This window comes from Trachemys scripta, chromosome 7, assembly GCF_013100865.1.
Source record: "Trachemys scripta elegans isolate TJP31775 chromosome 7, CAS_Tse_1.0, whole genome shotgun sequence".
Lineage (NCBI taxonomy): Eukaryota > Metazoa > Chordata > Testudines > Emydidae > Trachemys > Trachemys scripta.
In genome coordinates this window covers 39,736,065-39,754,602 of record NC_048304.1, presented here as the reverse complement: position 1 = coordinate 39,754,602, position 18,538 = coordinate 39,736,065, and the positions used below count along the sequence as shown (strand labels likewise).

The 18,538-nt window shown below is 39.8% G+C and overlaps 1 protein-coding gene across 1 annotated transcript in view; it reads left to right on the top strand.

Annotated features, from left to right (window-relative positions):
* Positions 1-18,538, top strand: part of SLC6A1 (solute carrier family 6 member 1) — a 105,394-nt gene that overhangs the window by 74,432 nt on the left and 12,424 nt on the right. Inside the window, exons 5-12 of the mRNA XM_034775331.1 lie at positions 1,663-1,772; positions 1,902-2,034; positions 5,556-5,690; positions 5,813-5,916; positions 6,295-6,419; positions 13,865-13,977; positions 16,374-16,505; positions 17,175-17,277. Coding sequence (XP_034631222.1) covers positions 1,663-1,772; positions 1,902-2,034; positions 5,556-5,690; positions 5,813-5,916; positions 6,295-6,419; positions 13,865-13,977; positions 16,374-16,505; positions 17,175-17,277 — 955 coding nt within the window. The remainder of the gene's footprint in view (positions 1-1,662; positions 1,773-1,901; positions 2,035-5,555; positions 5,691-5,812; positions 5,917-6,294; positions 6,420-13,864; positions 13,978-16,373; positions 16,506-17,174; positions 17,278-18,538) is intronic.

Genomic DNA, 18,538 nt, shown 5'->3' with positions numbered 1-18,538 from the left:
GCAATTTTGGGTTGCAGTAATAGAGGCATAGCATGCAAGTCACGGGCGGTGATAGTACCACTCTACTTGGCACCAGTTAGGCCTCAGCTGGAGTACTGTGTCCAATTTTGGTCACCGCTGTATAAAAAGGACATAGAGAAACTGGAAAGGATCCAGAGGTGGGCAACAGTATGAGCAAAAGGATGGAATACAGCCATATGAGCAAAGGCTGGAGGAACTGGGTATTGTTAGTTTGGAAAAGAAGAGATTAAGGGGGGCCACAATAGCAATCTTAAAATACTTGAAAGGCTGCCATTAGAAAGATGGAGAAAAATTGTTCTCTTTTGCCACAGAGGGCAGGACAAGAGGCAATGGGTTCAAATTATAGCATAGTGGATTTAGATTAAATCTCAGGAAAAACTTCCTAACTGTAAAACCAATAGGACAATGGAACAGACTGTCTAGGGAAGTCGTGGAAGTTCCTTCACTGGAGGTTTTCAAAAAGAGGCTGGATAGCCATCTGTCTTGGATGGTTTAGACACAACAAATCCTTCATCTTGGCCACTATATGACCCTTAAAGTCCCTTCTAACCCTATGGTTCTATGAGATTATGATTCAATACCAATATTAGGATTTTGTTAGTTGATGATGCATTTAAAGAATTTCTTCCTATTTTCCTTAACCTTACTGGCCATAGATTTTTTGTCATTGATACCTTTCAGCTTTCTTAAACATTTTCTTAAAGCATTCTAAAACAATTCCCAAGTATTATTCACACTTTTACTTTTTTCCTCCCACTCAATTCTGCTCAAGATTGCTTTCAGATCTGGGAAATTGGTCCTCTTAAAGAACCAAGTTTCTTTGTTTGTGACTATATTCTATTTGCACATAACATTTTCTGGATTTTGCATAACATGTTCTTCATGAAACAAAGTTGTTGGTAGTCTGATATATGTTAGGAGTGTAGGATTGGGGTCTAAATTGGAGTATTTTGACTTTCAATTCCCATGAAGTCTCTGATAAACTCACTTTGTGTGCTGTAACTTGTGCAATAGTCTGCAATAATATATAAAATCTCTGGCTTCCAAAAGTATGACTATCAACAGGGTTTATATTTTATTGACATCAGCGTTGTCCAAAATTACTTGCACAGATATTCAGTCATTAGATTCTGGTTTTATCAAAACATCAATTCTTAAAGTAAGGAACACTGTTGTATAAAATGCCACTGGAAAATAGCAATTGTAGTTCAAGTTCCTGTAAACATCTCTCCTCCTCAGTCTGAGAGGAAAACTGAAACCTTTGGATATGGTGTGCTCAATAATAGTCACATTTCATTACCTTTAATGTAACAAGGACTCTTAAGCTCCTCTCCAGAGCAGCCATAGCTTAAAGAACTGTCAATACACTCTCACATTTTGAGAGGCATAGCTGATTCTGAAACATTTTTGCCTGATATGGTGAAGAAAGGAGGAAACATTTTCACATTTGATTCATATGATAGAGAAGAAGTTAAATAACTTTTATGGCAGACATTCCCCCAGGGATATACGTGCAGTGCAGAACTCAACCTACATCAGCTTTCGAATCAGCTGTCATTCCTAGTAAGAGAATATACCTGAGGTAATGTTTACTTGTAAAACATTTTTAGTAGCTTGACTCATATTTTTTCTTTTAAATAGACTCTTCCTTGGAGACAATGTGGAAACGCATGGAACACAGAGCGCTGTTTCTCCAATTACAGTATAGTAAATACCACCAACATGACAAGTGCTGTGGTCGAATTTTGGGAGTAAGCTGAGCAGAATCTCTCTATACATCATTTGTGTGCATATACATAGTTCAGCTTGTTATAATACATATACATACTCACTTCAGAATAAGCAGTTGTCCAATGTGCCATTCTTTTTGCTGATTCTAGACGCAACATGCACCAAATGACAGATGGACTGGAAAAGCCAGGGCAAATCCGATGGCCATTAGCGATTACACTGGCAATTGCCTGGATTCTAGTGTATTTTTGCATCTGGAAGGGGGTAGGCTGGACAGGAAAGGTAAGATTTAGAACTGTTGTAAGTGCTCTTAAACTAAAACTATGTCTATTTTGCTCAACCAAGTATTTTTAAAATTCGTAAGGCAAGATGTACTAGTGACAGCCATCTTTCTGGAAAATGCCTCTGAGATATTGAATGCTGCCCTACTACAAAGTTTAAAATCTTCCATTTTTTTTGCCCTGGATTTCTTTGTAAAGCATTTTGTAACAGTGTTTGAAGGGTTTTGATAATTACTCAAAAATTACTTGATAATTACTAAAAATGAGAGCGAGAGAGAGACCTGATTGGTGAGGGAATATCTTTTGTAGCATCAACCTCTGTTGGTGGAAGGGGCAAGCTTTCAAGCTTCACAGAGCATTTCCCCAGGTCTGGAGAAAGCAATTATAGTCTCCAAGCTAAATACAAGATGAGACAACTAGTTCAGCATAAGAGGTTCACACATGTTATAGAACTCCACTTAAAATGAAGTGGGCAATTGCCCATTCATCTCCTGGAACCAACACAGCTACAACAGCACTGCAAACAATGACTAAAAATGTCCATACAAAAATAATGAAAAGCTTCACGAAAAATGGGTCAATTTAAAATCATGTAAAATGGATGTAGATGTGATGTACACCTCCCTGCACCACAGTTGGTGAATCTGGCCCAATATGTTTAGTAATGTACTTTGCATAAAATCCTGTGTGTAAGAAGAAATTCACAACTTCATACTTTGGATCAACAAGTAAGTCCTTACTTAATGAAGCAGCTCTGTGTGTGGGGGGTGTTGGGGGAGAGGTTATAGTTTAAGGACTTAATTCTTAGCTACCCTAAGGCTTCTTTGCACCACAATGGCAGTGTAAAGGGGAGCAGGTTGGTTACATCCAGTTTGAGGCCCCTTTACCTTGCCAGGGCAGGTTAAAACAGCCTTCAAATAAATGAGAATCAGGCCAAAAAAATTGAAACATGCAACAGTTTGGATATTATCATTCAAAGTCTTCTGTGACCATCAATACTTATAAATCCCATTCTAGACAATTAAGTCTTTATGTTAAACCATAACTCTGCCACTAGGACATATGCTTTCCAATACTCCTGTATTCTCATTACTATATACCTATATTGTGAATATCCGCTGGTGATAGTAATATAATTGCAGTGTATTTACCAAAAACAACATTCACTGTACATTAACTACATGCATTTGAAATGTAGCTATAGTATAATTCTAAGGCCTGGCCTTTATGCAGCTGCACACTAGGTTGGAAAGGGTACAAAGAGCCTTTCCCCCTTGCACAGCCCTTGCTGAGGCCAGACAAAATTGCTGTTGTGCTGCAGGGAAGGTAAGGACTACTCCCTCCCTACTTCCCTGGGGATGGCCTGGGACTGGGAACAGCATTTAGCATAGACCCTTGGGCTTCACTGTGTTTTTATGTTGTGCCCACTACCCCTTTTGTGATTAAAAAACACCTCTCCAAATTAGCAAGTCTTGGGAAGAAGTGCCATGGAGGTATGTGCTGCTGTAGCTCATTGTCTGTAGCAGCAGATGCAGTCTACTGCTGGGTTGGGGTGCAGGATTCTACACCATCAATTCCCACATAGGACATTGGCCTTTGTGCAGGGGACCAGGATTTGGCACACCAACAAGATATAAAACACGATCATTCGGCAGCAAAATACAGACAACTGAAAGGAGCTAATTTAGTGACTGTTGAGTGCACGTCTGCTCCCTTGGATCTTGGAGTCATCGTGGATAGTTCTCTGAAAACGTCCACACAGTGTGCAAAGGCGGTCAAAAAAGCAAACAGGATGTTAGGAATCATTAAAAAGGGGATAGAGAATCAGACGGAAAATATATTATTGCCCTTATATAAATCGATGGTACGCCCACATCTTGAATACTGCGTACAGATGTGGTCTCCTCATCTCAAAAAATACATACTGGCACTAGAAGAGGTTCAGAGAAGGACAATTAAAATGATTAGAGGTTTGGAACGGGTCCCATATGAGGAGAGATTAAAGAGGCTAGGACTTTTCAGCTTGGAAAGGAGGAGACTAAGGGAGGATATGCTAGAGGTATATAAAATCATGAGTGATGTGGAGAAAGTGGATAAGGAAAAGTTCTTTACTTATTCCCATAATACAAGAACTAGGGGCCACCAAATGAAATTAATGGGCAGCAGGTTTAAAACAAATAAAAGGAAGTTCTTCTTCACACAGCGCACAGTCAACTTGTGGAACTCCTTGCCTGAGAAGGTTGTGAAGGCTAGGGCTATAACAGTGTTTAAAAGAGAACTGGATAAATTCATGGCTATTAGCCAGGATGGGTAAGGAATGGTGTCCCTAGCCTCTGTTTGTCAGAGGGTGGAGATGGATGGCAGGAGAGAGATCACTTATGCTCCCTTCATATATAGACTGAAGATGACATTCAGATGATTTGCCACTTATCTGAAGAGAGAACTAGGGCTATGTCTACACTACTGCAGTAAGTTAACCTAAGTTATGCAACTCCAGCTACGTTTTTCAAGTAGCTTAGGTCGACTTACTGCGGTGTCTACACAGCACTGGGTCGACGGGAGACACTCTCTCATTGACTTACCTTACTTTTCTTGTTCAGGGTGGAGTACCGGGGTTGACCAGAGAGAGCTCTGCCATCAATTTAGAGGGTCTTCACTAGACCCCGCTAAATCAACCCCGGGTGTATCAATCATTGGAGCATACAGCGGTAGTGTAGACATAACCATAGTGTAGCTGTCAGATTCAGACTCCACTCTAGGGATGTTACCATACGGCACTGAAGTGAATTTCGCACATAAATTTTGATGTGACCAATTGAAAGCATTCTTCTCACTCTCCACTTTCAGGTTAAGCTGATAGTTGGACACTTAGCCTGTTCAAAAGAAATGGCTGCCATCCAGAATTTCCCTTCTCCTCCTCCTTTCATACTTTCCCAGGAGGCAGCCAATCCATTTTTGTGGCCTGACTTCACAACAACCTATCCCAGGGCTTTTGGAAGCCAGATGATGTCAAGAACCAATGCAGGGAAATTCTGTCACCAACAAATGTCTTCCACCTCTCCCCTCTCCCTGATGTAGGAGCAGATCTCTGCTATCAGGGATAGAGCTCATGGGATGGGAAGAACAGAGCCATATGGTGCTCTCCTCCAGGCTGAGCTCTGCATGGCAGCACTGGTGCTCACACTGCCAGCAATGAGGACAAGAGCAGTGTGAACCAGTGCCTCAGGGGCAACCCTGACCTCTCCCCAGCCTCTGGCCCTAAGAGCAGGTGGCAGAGCAGTTGGAGGGGGATGTTATTTACATTTGGTGAGTAGAGGATTCTGGACCTGGTATGTGGGAATAAAGAGCAGTATACCATCACTTCCCCACCAAATTTGACCCTTGCCCAGCATTCCGGATTGAAAAACAAATCTGGGTTCCTATCACTGTATTCTTGTGAAGCAAGTAGCTAAAGCAATTGAAAGTTAATGTAAAGAGCCCATTCTAACTCCATGCTTACAATTCCTTGTTTCTTTCTGTTAGGTGGTATATTTCTCCGCTACTTATCCATACATCATGCTGGTTATCCTGTTCTTCCGTGGAGTGACACTGCCTGGGGCAAAGGAAGGCATTTTATTCTATATCACTCCTAACTTCAGTAAGCTTTCTGATTCTGAGGTAAACATTTAATTCTTGTAAACCAAAGTTCCATGCTAATTGCTCACCATTAACAAAGTATCTAAGCAGCCATCAAAGTGTACATCTACGCATAGTAAAAAAAATTTGCTTTCTGCAATTAGGTCTGGCTTGATGCTGCCACGCAGATTTTTTTCTCCTATGGTTTGGGTCTTGGTTCACTGATTGCTCTTGGAAGTTACAACCCTTTCCACAACAATGTTTACAGGTAAACGTATTGTTATATGTATTATAGTAGGACTTAGTCATCCCTACTTTGATCAGGGCTGCACTGTGCTGGGGGCTGTACAAATATGTAGCAAGAAACATTTCTGGATCCTAAGATCAAAGAATCTAAATAGAAAAGACCAAAGTAGTAGTATCCCCATTTTACTAATAGTGAATTGAAGCCCAGAGAAATTATGTGACTTGTCCAAGGTCACAGAGAAAGTATGTCAAAGAATTGAATCCAGAAGTGCTGAGTCCCCAGTCAAGTGCCTTAACCATAAGACCATCGTCTTTCCTCTCATGAGGATAATAGAAAGTATTGGAAGGTAATCAGTATTGCTTTATTTATTAGTCTAATGCACCTTTTTCTTTTTTTCAGGGATTCCATCATAGTGTGCTGCATAAATTCATGCACAAGTATGTTTGCTGGCTTTGTCATCTTCTCCATTGTTGGATTCATGGCTAATGTCACAAAGAGGTCTCTTGCAGATGTTGCAGCATCAGGTAGGCAACCTATTTCTTTAAGCAATTCAGTGGTATCCATTAGTCTGTTTACAGCAATATATATTTTATCCAATAATTCCATTTAATTATTTGTTCACACTTAAGATAGTCCAAGAAAGGTTTTAGGGCTTGCTGGAGCACAAGCCTCCCATGCTGCTTTGCAGTTAAGATAAAGATGTCTAATGAAGAATGGAATTTCATTGTGTAGTAACCCTTAACCTATTTTGAACTGTATTTTTACAATATAGTAACTCCAAGATTTGTAATGGATTACATTATCCAGTAAAGGGCATATGAAAGGACTAACTAGCAGGTGTTGAGACAGGTGGAAAGTTGCAATGAAACAGGGAACTTTAGAAACATCTGTTGAGTTTTTGCTTAGTTTGATTTCAATGAACTAAAAATAAAAGTGAAGGTTAGTGAAATTAGTCACTTATTAGCAAACCCAGCTAGTTTGATTTCAATGAACTAAAAATAAAAGTGAAGGTTAGTTGAAATGTCCATGTTTCCACCTGGTTTGGAGAAACCTTGTGATATTGAGAAAGTTTCCACAAACCTACTCTGAGTTCTGAGCTGCCAACAAAATCAGGCTGGTTACACCATTTTTGTTCCGAACGTTTGCACAACCTGTGTGTACCAAAAGAGGCAATAGCCAGGGGCCAGAATCAGGGCTGTCCTTAGGATTTATGGGGCCCTATGCAGTATTATTAAACTGGTGCCCCTATGACTGATGACAGCCCAGGCTTACATGTGTATTTTAGATCAGGGTGGTCTTTTGAAGGATTTATTTAAAAAACTATATGTCTGAAGATCCAAGCATTTAAGGCTAAAGATGAATATTCAGATTGTGCATCTAAAAATCTATCCAAGGATTTTTTAGATATGTGATTTTATAATCTTCAGTAACACACTAATTAAATATTTTTAAAACAAATTTTAAACTAAGGTCCTGTAGACTAACATGTTCTGAGTAAAGTAAATATTACAGTAATGCACAACAGTTTTTGTCAGTAAATTCAGAAACTGACAGTATATACCTGGAGGTTGGCAAATGTCTGTTAAATGGCTTCATTACCACTTGAATGGCCCTTTAACAGTTTCAATATTGTGCTAATAGATCTGGCAGGCTTTTTCACTTTTAAGTACTATATCCCCTCTGGAGGAAGACTCACCAAGCTGCAGCAGCCAGCTGTGTTGGGAGTCTGCAGGAAGGGTCAGAACAGAGATAGGAACAAGTGTGAGGGTGGACACTAAGACCCAGGGGTGCCCCAAATTTTTGGGTGCCCTACACAGCCAGAACAGCCCTGGCCAGAATAATAAACAATGAAGGGTAACAAGGACATAATTACCCCCAAGAAATTATGAGGAGGAAAGACCATCAGCAAACTGGACACGTGCTGTGAGAAACTACAGGGAAGTTCTTCCACAGCTTTTGTTAATTATATGCCTCTCTGTGCATGTGCTGTCTTACTAACTGTTTGATTAATACATCCAATCAAAGCTGACTTATCCCAAGTCAGTTGTTGTTGAACAAATCTGAACTTGAGGGAATGTTACTTATTGAACTTGTAATTGCAATTAAAAATGCTATTGATTATTGGTTCTTGATTAATTTGTTACTGATTGATTATCAACATATTTAATATTTCCCCTATTAGGCCCTTCAGCTTCTTGTTAACTCAGTTGCACCTTATACACACATACAGAGAGAGAAAGAGAGATGAATATGAATTGTTTCAAGTCTCTCAAGGCAGTCCAGTATAGGCAATGCCAGCTCTACCATTTTTCCCACCCCAATCAAGAAAAAAAAAAGCCCAAACTGCCAAAGCAAAAAAAAAAAAAGGCCGCCCGGACTGTGCCGTCCCAAGAATGAACAGAATGCCGCCCCTTAGCATGTGCCGCTTCCTCCGCTGGTGCCTGGAGCCGGCCCTGATTATAGGGCCCTAAAGCAGTTAACACTGAACGGGATGACTGCCTAACTGAGTTACTTATTAGCAAACCCAGCTCTTAGGGCACCTACTAGGGATCCAGCTTGTGCTAAGGAGAATGGATGACAGGGACTGCTACTTACAGGAGACAATATTAACAAATGGGGACCCGTTCAGCCAGTCAGGTGCTTAACTGGGTGTTAAACAGGTGTGAAAATCTGCGCACCAGCCCTTTGCTGTGATGGTTCCCAAAGTAGAATAAATACAGATGAAATGCAGCGACAATCTGTTCTGTTTGTCTATTTGTACTCATTCATTCATTATTTCATTGTCCAACTTTCCAATATGGTCATTACTTTTTCCTTACTGATTTATTTTCTAGCGACATGACCCTGTGCCTCTCCAAGTCAATGGCAAAACTTCTGTTAGCAATGGGAGCAGGATTGGGCCCCTTATCAGGACAATTGTTTTATTAGGACAATAAGTTGGGTCTCCTGGTTAGCAGGAATCTGCTGTATTTTGCTTGAAATTCACTGACTTGACCGCAAGTGAAAAAGCTTAGCTTACTAGAGCTGATGGTTGCCACGAGTCAGTTGCCATTCCAGATATCCATACAGATACACAGCAACTGTAACCTCATGGAGGAACATGCTGATAACTGTAAGTCACTGGCTGTGGGACAGCAGAGTAGTGTGTCTTACCATGTTATTATGAATAACCCAATTATAAAATACCTTCTGGTCTTCTTATGAATAGAACTTGAATCGCAAGCATGTTAACTGTCTTAAGCAGAATATAGGCACAGAGGAATTAGCCAGAAACCTGTAAGGACATGTAAAGTTCCCATTTGATGGCTGTGAAAGTCAATGGTGTGAGAAATAACCTTCTTGAGTTGTGCATTTGATTTCTATGTGACTGCATAAAGATTTCCAGTGGCATCTGTGAACAGTTGCCAACAATTCCAAAACTGGGTGCCAAATGTTAGGCTTCTAAATGCATTCTGAGGCACCTGAGGCTCAGATCCACAAAGGTCCTTAGGCACTTAAGTCCCCATTTTAGGTTCTACTGTGGTCCACAAAAGTCCTGCTAGGCTGCCACCGAACACTGTTGGTACCTAAACTCACCTGGGGCCTATGTGTTTGAAGTAAAACTTCCCTCCTGCCTTTGGGCAACTGCATTGCTGCCTCACTCTAGGCATCCAGTCGCCTGTCTCAAGTCTAAGTCCCAGAGCAATCCACAGAGCAGGGGAAAACAGGCATTTGTTTGCCTAGCTCATGTGCAGGGCCTGATCCGATACTCACACTCAGTCACCGGCTACTGGATCGGATCCCATTCAAATTCAAGCCAGAGGTGGTTGTGGCCAAACCCTGCTTATAACTGTTAGCCCAGTGGTTAGATCACTGTCTTGGGATGTGGGAGACTCAGGTTTAATTCCCCCCGCTGTCTGAGGAGGCGAGAGGATTTGAACAGGGGTCTTTTTCTCAGGTGCTAAGAGGGGCTCTGCCCATTGTGCTAAGGGGGGCTCCCTCAATCTCTCCTGTTGAAGCTGTTCCACTGTGGATAAATACTTAAATTTTCCTTGGGCCAGAAAGAGAGTGAGCATCACTCTAAAGCCTGGAGAGGGAACTGAACCTTGGTCTCCCACATCTCAGGTGAGTCCTATTAATACTATGCTAAAGGTTCTAAGGTGGGCAGCAGCATCACCATCACCAACAATTCTTGGCAAGATCTCCTGGGCTCTTCCTTACAATGTGAGATGAGCAGAAAGGAAACAGAAACAGCGAGAATGTTTTCAGTGTGGGTCATTTTCTCTTTACAAAAAGAACAGGAGTACTTGTGGCACCTTAGAGACTAACAAATTTATTAGCGCATAAGATGCATCCGAAGAAGTGGGCTGTAGTCCACGAAAGCTTATGCTCTAATAAATTTGTTAGTCTCTAAGGTGCCACAAGTACTCCTGTTCTTTTTGCGGATACAGACTAACACAGCTGCTACTCTGAAATCTCTCTTTACAGTTTTGTTCTTACATTTTTAAAATACCAGACAAATATCAGAATGACCCACAATTACAGAATAGTTATGAGAGCAATACAGTTATGGGGAAATTATTAAATGACCTTCCTGAATTTTAAAAAACCCACTTTCGACCCAGTTTACAAAAAAGCACTCCATGTTAAATAAAACACAGTTAATGTGCTAAGAGATCATGAATGGGCTAGTAATGTTTATTTTGTGTTATAATTATGTTTGTTTGTTTTCCCCAAAATACTACTTTACCCAATGATGTTTGGACAGTGGAGAGAGAGTTAAGACAGAAGTGGACTAGTTCAGAGAGTTGTGTTGGTTTCTAATCTTGAAGCAAACTCTTCTAATGTTGATATAGGACTTAATACATGGTACTTGTTTTGGATTTTATTTGTCAATATTTTTTTCTTCCACATATTCAGAGCTTCACCTCTCCTTGATTCTGAAAAAGTAATATGCAGTATCATGAAACTATGATATGGCTGTCTTTGGACTTCGATTTTAATCAATATTATCAGCAGCTGCTCTTGTAAAAAGCCTTTCTGTAGAATCAGAGAGCACATGACTCTCTGCTCTGTATAGTGCTGTAATGCTACTTCTCTCAGCGATGTTGGTATAATAAAATATGCAAATAGTAATGAAAAATACCAGCTAGATGGCATTCCCTAGATTTCACAAACAGGAGATAGGCTACATAAATTGGGAAAGGCATCCTATGACATTTGCTATGTCTCTGGCTTTTGGAATATTATGTATATTTCATTTGACAATTACACTACAGATGCTGTGCAATAGCCAGATCTGGTTTGGCAGTTCCATGTTCCTGCTGGGATTTGATTTTGGAAGCAGACTCTGTTTTGCTTATCAGCTCATGAAGCAACACTGGAAAAAATGTGGTTCATATCCTGCTTTTTATATATATAATCAGAGTGTGATTTGGATTAAGCTGTGAATAATGTTTGCTCCCTTTTGTTAGGTGTAGGGCATCATTATTATTAGACAGGAACTAGGGTCCACATGTGGATTTCATACATGGTATATTATATGCACATTAGTTCAAGGGTGTTTGGAGCTGGGATTTTTGGTCTGATCCAGAGATAGGAACTAACCCCTAAATTTGGATGCAGATCCTAGTTCAGAATCCACAACCCAAAATTATGGAGCAATGCAGATCTGCTATATTGGGTTGGGACCACCTCTAATATTCTTTTTAAACACGTAGGCTTGATAATACATGACATCTTTTCTGACGAGATTGCAAGCTGCAATCTGAAATATTTGGTCTTTGAGTCTTGATGTATTTATTCCTGACACCATTTTCTCTAAATGCTCCAATTTCATTTTGTAAAAAGTAGTATGAAGCAAGAGAGTTTTAAAGACACTACCATCACAACCTCTACTCTGTTTCATTGGTGCATATGAACACAGCAAAAGCAAGGCCATATTTCTCTTTCTGGGATTTTTGCCATGTGGGAGGCATTCCAATCATATTTAATAATGCTGATCAGCAAAGATCAAAGTATATGCAATGAGGATATTGGAAGGTAAGCATCTTGGAAGATGATAACATTCAGATATCTAATGTTGTTTGCTGCTTTGCTGTTCCAAAAGCTACAATATGTCCCTGCCAGTTATCACAGATGTACTTATTTTCTGTGAAAGCTGAATAAAGATTATATTAAATTTACAGTTAATAACTAGGATATCCACTTTAGGAAGAGGCACTCCAATTTTATTTCTATGATTACTTTAGACTATAATGAGTTTCTCCATCAACCTACCAACAGCTAGTTCCCAGTGTGCTAGGACAACAAAAACACACTCTTTCCTTTTTTAATAAGGGTCATTTCCCCCTTCACCTTCCACCCCTTGAGCTTCATAGTAAAAAGACCATGAATACTGGTACCAGTGCTGTTCTATGTATTCATAAATGATCTGGACAAAGGAGTGAACAGTGACGTGGCAAAATTTGCGGTTGACACAAAATGACTCAAAATAGTTAAGTCCAAAGCTGAAAGCAAAATATTAAAGAAGGATCTTCCTAAACTAGGTGAGTGGGCAACAAAATGGCAGCTGAAATTCAATGCTGAAAAGTGCAAAGTAATGCACATTGGAAACAATAATCACAACTACACATACAAAATGGTGGGATCTAAATTAGCTGTTACCACTCAAGAAGGAGATCTTTGAGTCATCGTGGATAGTTCCCTGAATACATCTGCTCAATGTGCAGCAGCAGTCAAAAAAGCGAACAGAATGTTATGAACCATTAGGAAAGGAATAGATAATAAAACAGAAAATATCATAATGCTACTATATAAATCCACGGTATGCCCACACTTTGAATACAGTGTGCAGTTCTGGTTGCCTTATCTCAAAAAAGATATATTCGAATTGGAAAAGGTACAGAGAAGGGCAAAGAAAATAAGAAGGGGCATGGAACACCTTCCAAACGAAGAGAGTTTAAAAAGACTGCGACGTTTAAGGGGGGACATGGTAGAGGTCGATAAAATCATGAATGGTTTGGAGAAAGTGAATAGGGAAATGCTACTTACCCTTTCATATAACACAAGAACTAGTCATCACCAGATGAAATTAATAGGCAGAAGGTTTAAAACTAACAAAAGGAAGTACTTTTTCACATAGTGCGAAGTCATCCTGTGAAACTCGTTGCCAGGGGATGTTGTGAACTGAGTTCAAACAATAATTAGATAAATTCATGGCGGATAAGTCCATCAGTGTCTATTATCCAGATGGCCAGGAATGCAACTTCATGGTCCAGGTGTCCTTAAACCTCCAACTGCCAGAAGCTGGTGCTGGACGACGGGATGGATCATTCAAAATTGCCCTGTTCTGTTCATTCTCTCTGAAGCATCTGGCCCTGACCACTGTCAGAAGATACTTCTTATGTTAGAGTAATGTATATTGCAATAGAAATTATTCCATGAAATAGCAAATGGTCCTATTCTAAATACTGGAAAGTGAATCTACATCTCTATCAGAGTTATCTTTGATATTCCTTTTATCTATTCTGCATATATCAGAGGGGAACTGTCTCCACATTTCCTAAGGACTGTTCTGGCTGTAGTTATAGCTATCACCAACTGTTTGAGTGTAGGTTAAAGGCAGAGATAGTTCACCAAGGAGCCTGAAGATGATGCAAATTCTGTCCCAGAGAGGCAAGCATATTTGCAGTATCGAAACTCACGAAGGCAGCCTTTTAGGAGCAGCATTTTGAACTACTTCTAATTTAAAACATTTGAACCTGAGGTACCACTTACTTTTTTCTCTATAGCAGAGTTTATTTTCTCTCTATTATTTCCCTGATATAGCTATCCCACCCCAACTTGCACCTCATTAGTCTTCAGACTGGCAAACAAACCAAAAACAGAAGTACCATAGTGTGCAAATACCTTCACCACCCTGTTGCATTGTATCAAAGCTAAAATAAAGATATACAATTAATAACCCATCTCTTCTTTCTGTTACCAGGTCCTGGACTGGCATTTTTAGCTTATCCAGAAGCCGTGACACAGTTACCTGTCTCTCCATTGTGGGCAATTCTGTTCTTCTCCATGTTGCTTATGCTTGGAATTGACAGCCAGGTAATGTTGCTTACTGTTGATTCTTTTAAAAATACTTTATTTTCTGTAATATGTATGACATGACAAACAGTATGCAGTGTTGTTGTAGCCATGTTGGTGCCAGGATATTAGAGAGGCAAGGTGAGTGAGGTAAATATCTTTTATTGGTGATTCACCTTGTCTTTCTAATAACAGACAGTATCTCTTTCTGTGCATTTCACACTGTAAGCTATCACTGAGTACAGGACCACTTCTAGTGCAATGGGGTAGACAGCTGGGGGAGGGGACCTAAGGGTTTGGGATATTCTGAAGGCCAGCAACTGGTACTGAGCCACTTTCCTTTCCACAGGAACTGCTAGTTCCAAACCTCAGAGTCAACGGCTACAACAAAAGTAGGTACAGTATGTAGGATATGTACTCTCCAAACAAAAGGGCCTCCTCCTTAATTATTAACAATTTTATATTGTTGATTATAAACATTTCTGAGGTGTCCATCACTGAGGCAATATTTGGACATAGTTTAAAGGTTTAGATGCAACAAATATTTCCTGACAAAGGAATTATATACACTATGGCTCCCTGCAGCGCCTGACTTAACAGCTAAACTGATAGCTGGAAAAGTCTAGCTATAAACCAAGTGGAAGGAGACTCAAGAACCTACAACTAGCAGAAGATGTGGACCAGGAGGCCATGTTGCATCTCATTCTAAATGTAGTAAATTGCAGAATTAGAAGAATAACCCATAGGTGCAAATTCAAGAGGCAAATGTCTACTACTGAAAAACCTTGTCTCTGGCACCTGAGGGACAAACAGAAGAGAGACAGCCTAGCACAGTTGTCATTGTAGTGTGTGGAAAGGAAGCAGGTCTCTAAGATACCGGGGCCTAAACCAGGAAGGACTTTATACATGTTAACCTTAATCTTCAATTTCACCTGGGAATGAATAGTCAGTACAGAGCTCGGCTGTTCTGCCAGTTTGCCGTATTGAAAAACAAGATGCTAAAGAATCACACTTTGGAGAAAATCTTTTCGGGACTTAGAGTGCTTAAAAAAATGGAAAACTTCATACAGCTACAAGAACATATTTCCAGCACATAAAGGGACTAGATGGCTAATATTTTAATTGCCAAAGGAGTGATAGTATTTTCATTTTCTCTAAATTCCATTAATTTACAAAATACCTTTGTAGACCATGATTCTGCCACTGGTCACAAGCATGAAATCCCTGTATAAAGCCGTTCTGAAGTTCATCATAGATGCAGGGATCCATAAACACAGTTGCAGTGTAAGGGGCCTTAGCAAATAACAATTCTCCATTTGATTACTAAATCATATGGCATTGATAGTACATATGCGAACCTGCAGGACTGCTTACATATGATTAGTACTGCGATAGTCTTTAATTAATTAGAACCAACTTCTGTGTTTTTCTGATAACCAAACTGATTGATTGCAGCCATTGCCAAGAAGTGTTTAAAAAACAAAAAAGAAAAGCAAGGCATTTTGCCAAGAGATATGAAAAGAAACCAAAGATTCTTATTTTTGCTATTTCCTTCGTCAAGCCTGGAGTTAATTGAAAAACAATAAACCACAACATTCACTCTGGGGAACTACTGTGAAATTAATTGGGTCAAAAATATTCTTGAGAGATCTTGTCTCTAGGCTACTGTAATAGCTGAGGAAGATAGTCTAATATTATTACAAACAAGATATGTCCACAGGCTGTCAGGCTTTCTTCTTTTTTCTGTCTAACTCCTCCATCAGTTATAGTGCATGAAATGTTTCATTAATAAGAAGAACTGCAAATATTGGCTAAATCATGATTTCAGTTCTAAAAACGACTGTAACTTCACATACGGCAGGCTTGCATGATTTCAGTTGTCATCACAGAAATAATTTTCTATTGGTAATTTTTCTTAAGTTTCCCTATGGGGTTTCAGATCCTCAGCTGGTGTAGACTGGCATTATTCCATTGACTGAATGGAGCTATGGTGATATACACCAAATGAGGATCCAACCCTGAGTTTTTCACCTTCCAATTGAGGTGCCCAGTCTGGCAAGATTTTATGCATTATTTAATGTTCTGCGTGTAAGAAATCCCAATCAAGCACATGCACAATTGTTTGCTTAGGCTGTATGCACTTCTTCCATCACAAAAGAAACAACACTTGAACGTATGAAACATATGTTAATTTGTAAGAGTTGTGCCAGAAGGATAATTTTTTGCATAGATTTTAATAACCAGTAAAAGGGATTTTCAGAAGTATACAGCATTGGCCTACGACTGCACCTACTAAATTTTCCATTAACTTCAATGGGAGCAGCTGGAGGGCAGCGCTGAATGCTTTTGAAAATGTTGCTCTAAATCTAACACCGCAGTTTTATTGTGTTGTGTATAACCTGTAACTCTACTTGCAGTTCTGTACTGTGGAAGGATTCATAACAGCTTTGGTGGATGAATTTCCAAAGTTACTACGCAATCGAAGAGAAATCTTCATTGCTGTAGTGTGCGTTATTTCCTATCTGATAGGACTGTCCAATATTACTCAGGTAAGTTTTATATAAAGGATTTTTTATTTTTCAAGCTTACCTACAATGTTTATAGTTTCAATCAAGTTCACTAAGAAGCTGAAGAATGGAAAAAACCCTCCACTGTGGCTATAAGGTTAATATATGTATAAGGAAATCTACTAAAGAGGGCAGAAAGTGGAGATCAACAAAAACTATCATTACCCTCTAAAGATTTGCTAAAGACGCAAAGATTAGCATATTGAAGTAAATAGAGCTATGCTGATTTACCGCAGTTGGGAATCTCTTCCAAGGTTCCTAAGGATCTTTGAAATCCTTAAATGGCAACACTATGAAACAAAAAAGTATTATTATTAACATTTTTATTATGATTGACTGGTTGCAAATTAGTTCAGAAAAATTACTAAGTGCAGAGCCAATCAGGAGTTTGTAATTTACATATGCAAGCTAATTAGTTAACATTATTCTAGTTCTTGGTAACTACTGATCTCTTAAAAGGAAATCAATACAATCTTAAGCATTATATAGCTTTTCAGAAAATTACTATATAAACTACAATTTTAAATAATAATTATAAAATAATAATAATAGATAACTACAAAAATATTAATGAGAAATGTTAACCTGTCTTCAAAACAAATACCAGGTGAAATGTGCTAACTTCAGTCATTTGTTTCTTATATCTCGTAGGGTGGAATATATGTGTTCAAGCTGTTTGACTACTACTCTGCAAGTGGAATGAGCCTATTGTTTCTTGTATTCTTTGAGTGTATCTCTATATCCTGGTGCTATGGTATGTGATGTGTTCGTCTCTTTATGCTGCATGGGGTAGTGAGACTATAAGTTTTGTGAAAAAGATGAGCCAATTTCACTTAAGACCCATTTTGTTCAGTATTCTGTTTACCTAAATTTGGGGGCAGATTTTGCTTTCATTCACGTGAGTACAACCTCCCGAGGGCCTGGAAGGCTATGCACATCTTAGTGTAGAATTTGGTCTATGGTGTACGCCTCTCTAAAACACCCCAGAGAATAATATCAGCAGTTGTGTGAAGGAAAGTGCTACATGTGTGTCTTCATATTTATTTGTAATCCTGTGTTAGAATGAGGACGTTTTCTTCCAATTCAGCTCTAGTTGTGTCTTCGCTGCTGGAGTGATACACAGGAATGCAGAACAGATTGGCCCAATTTTTTTCTTTTGAAGATTAAAAGCCTTGCTGAAAAAAAGTTGCTGTCTGTACACAAGCAAGGCAACAAAATGTATACCACAGGGGTCGGCAACGTTCGGCACACAGTTCGCCAGGGTAAGCACCCTAGTGGGCCGGGCCAGTTTATTTACCTGCTGACGTGGCAGGTTTGGCCGATCGCGGCCCCCATTGGCCGCAGTTCGCCGTCCCGGGCCAATGGGGGCAGCAGGAAGCCGCAGCCAGTATATCCCTCAGCGCACGCCACTTCCCACCGCCCCCATTGGCCCGGGACGGCGAACCGCGGTGAATGGGGGCCGCAATTGGCCGAACCTGCCGCGTCAGCAGGTAAATAAACTGGCCCAGCCTGTTAGGGTGCTTACCCTGGCGAGCCGCGTGCCGAACGTTGCCGACCCCTGGTATACCATATTCTGCCCTGGGTGTTTGCAAGTTTGATATTGAGTTGGGGCCCCAGTTCCATGCTTATGCCAAAAATGGTCATGTCCATATGTGAATCTTTACGTAAGGGCTTTGCTGACTACCATTTGCCTCATTATGCTTGTCCAAGACAGAATGGTAACAATCATCATTTCTGTGTCAGACAGGAACAATTTAGCAACTTTTATTTTCATTGTGGGCTTGATCAAAAGCCCACGGAAGTCAGTGGGAGTCCATTGCATATAATGGGCTTTGGAGGTCTTTAATAGGAATAAACCATATTTGGATGGAAAGGAACAATACACCATATGAATCCAACATATGAATAAAAAAGAAATGTAACAGAAGGTATCCCAGATGAGGACAATACACAGATCTGCAGGTTTGCACTTTTTGGAGGATGACAGAATAGTGGTACATCATACATGTAAACAA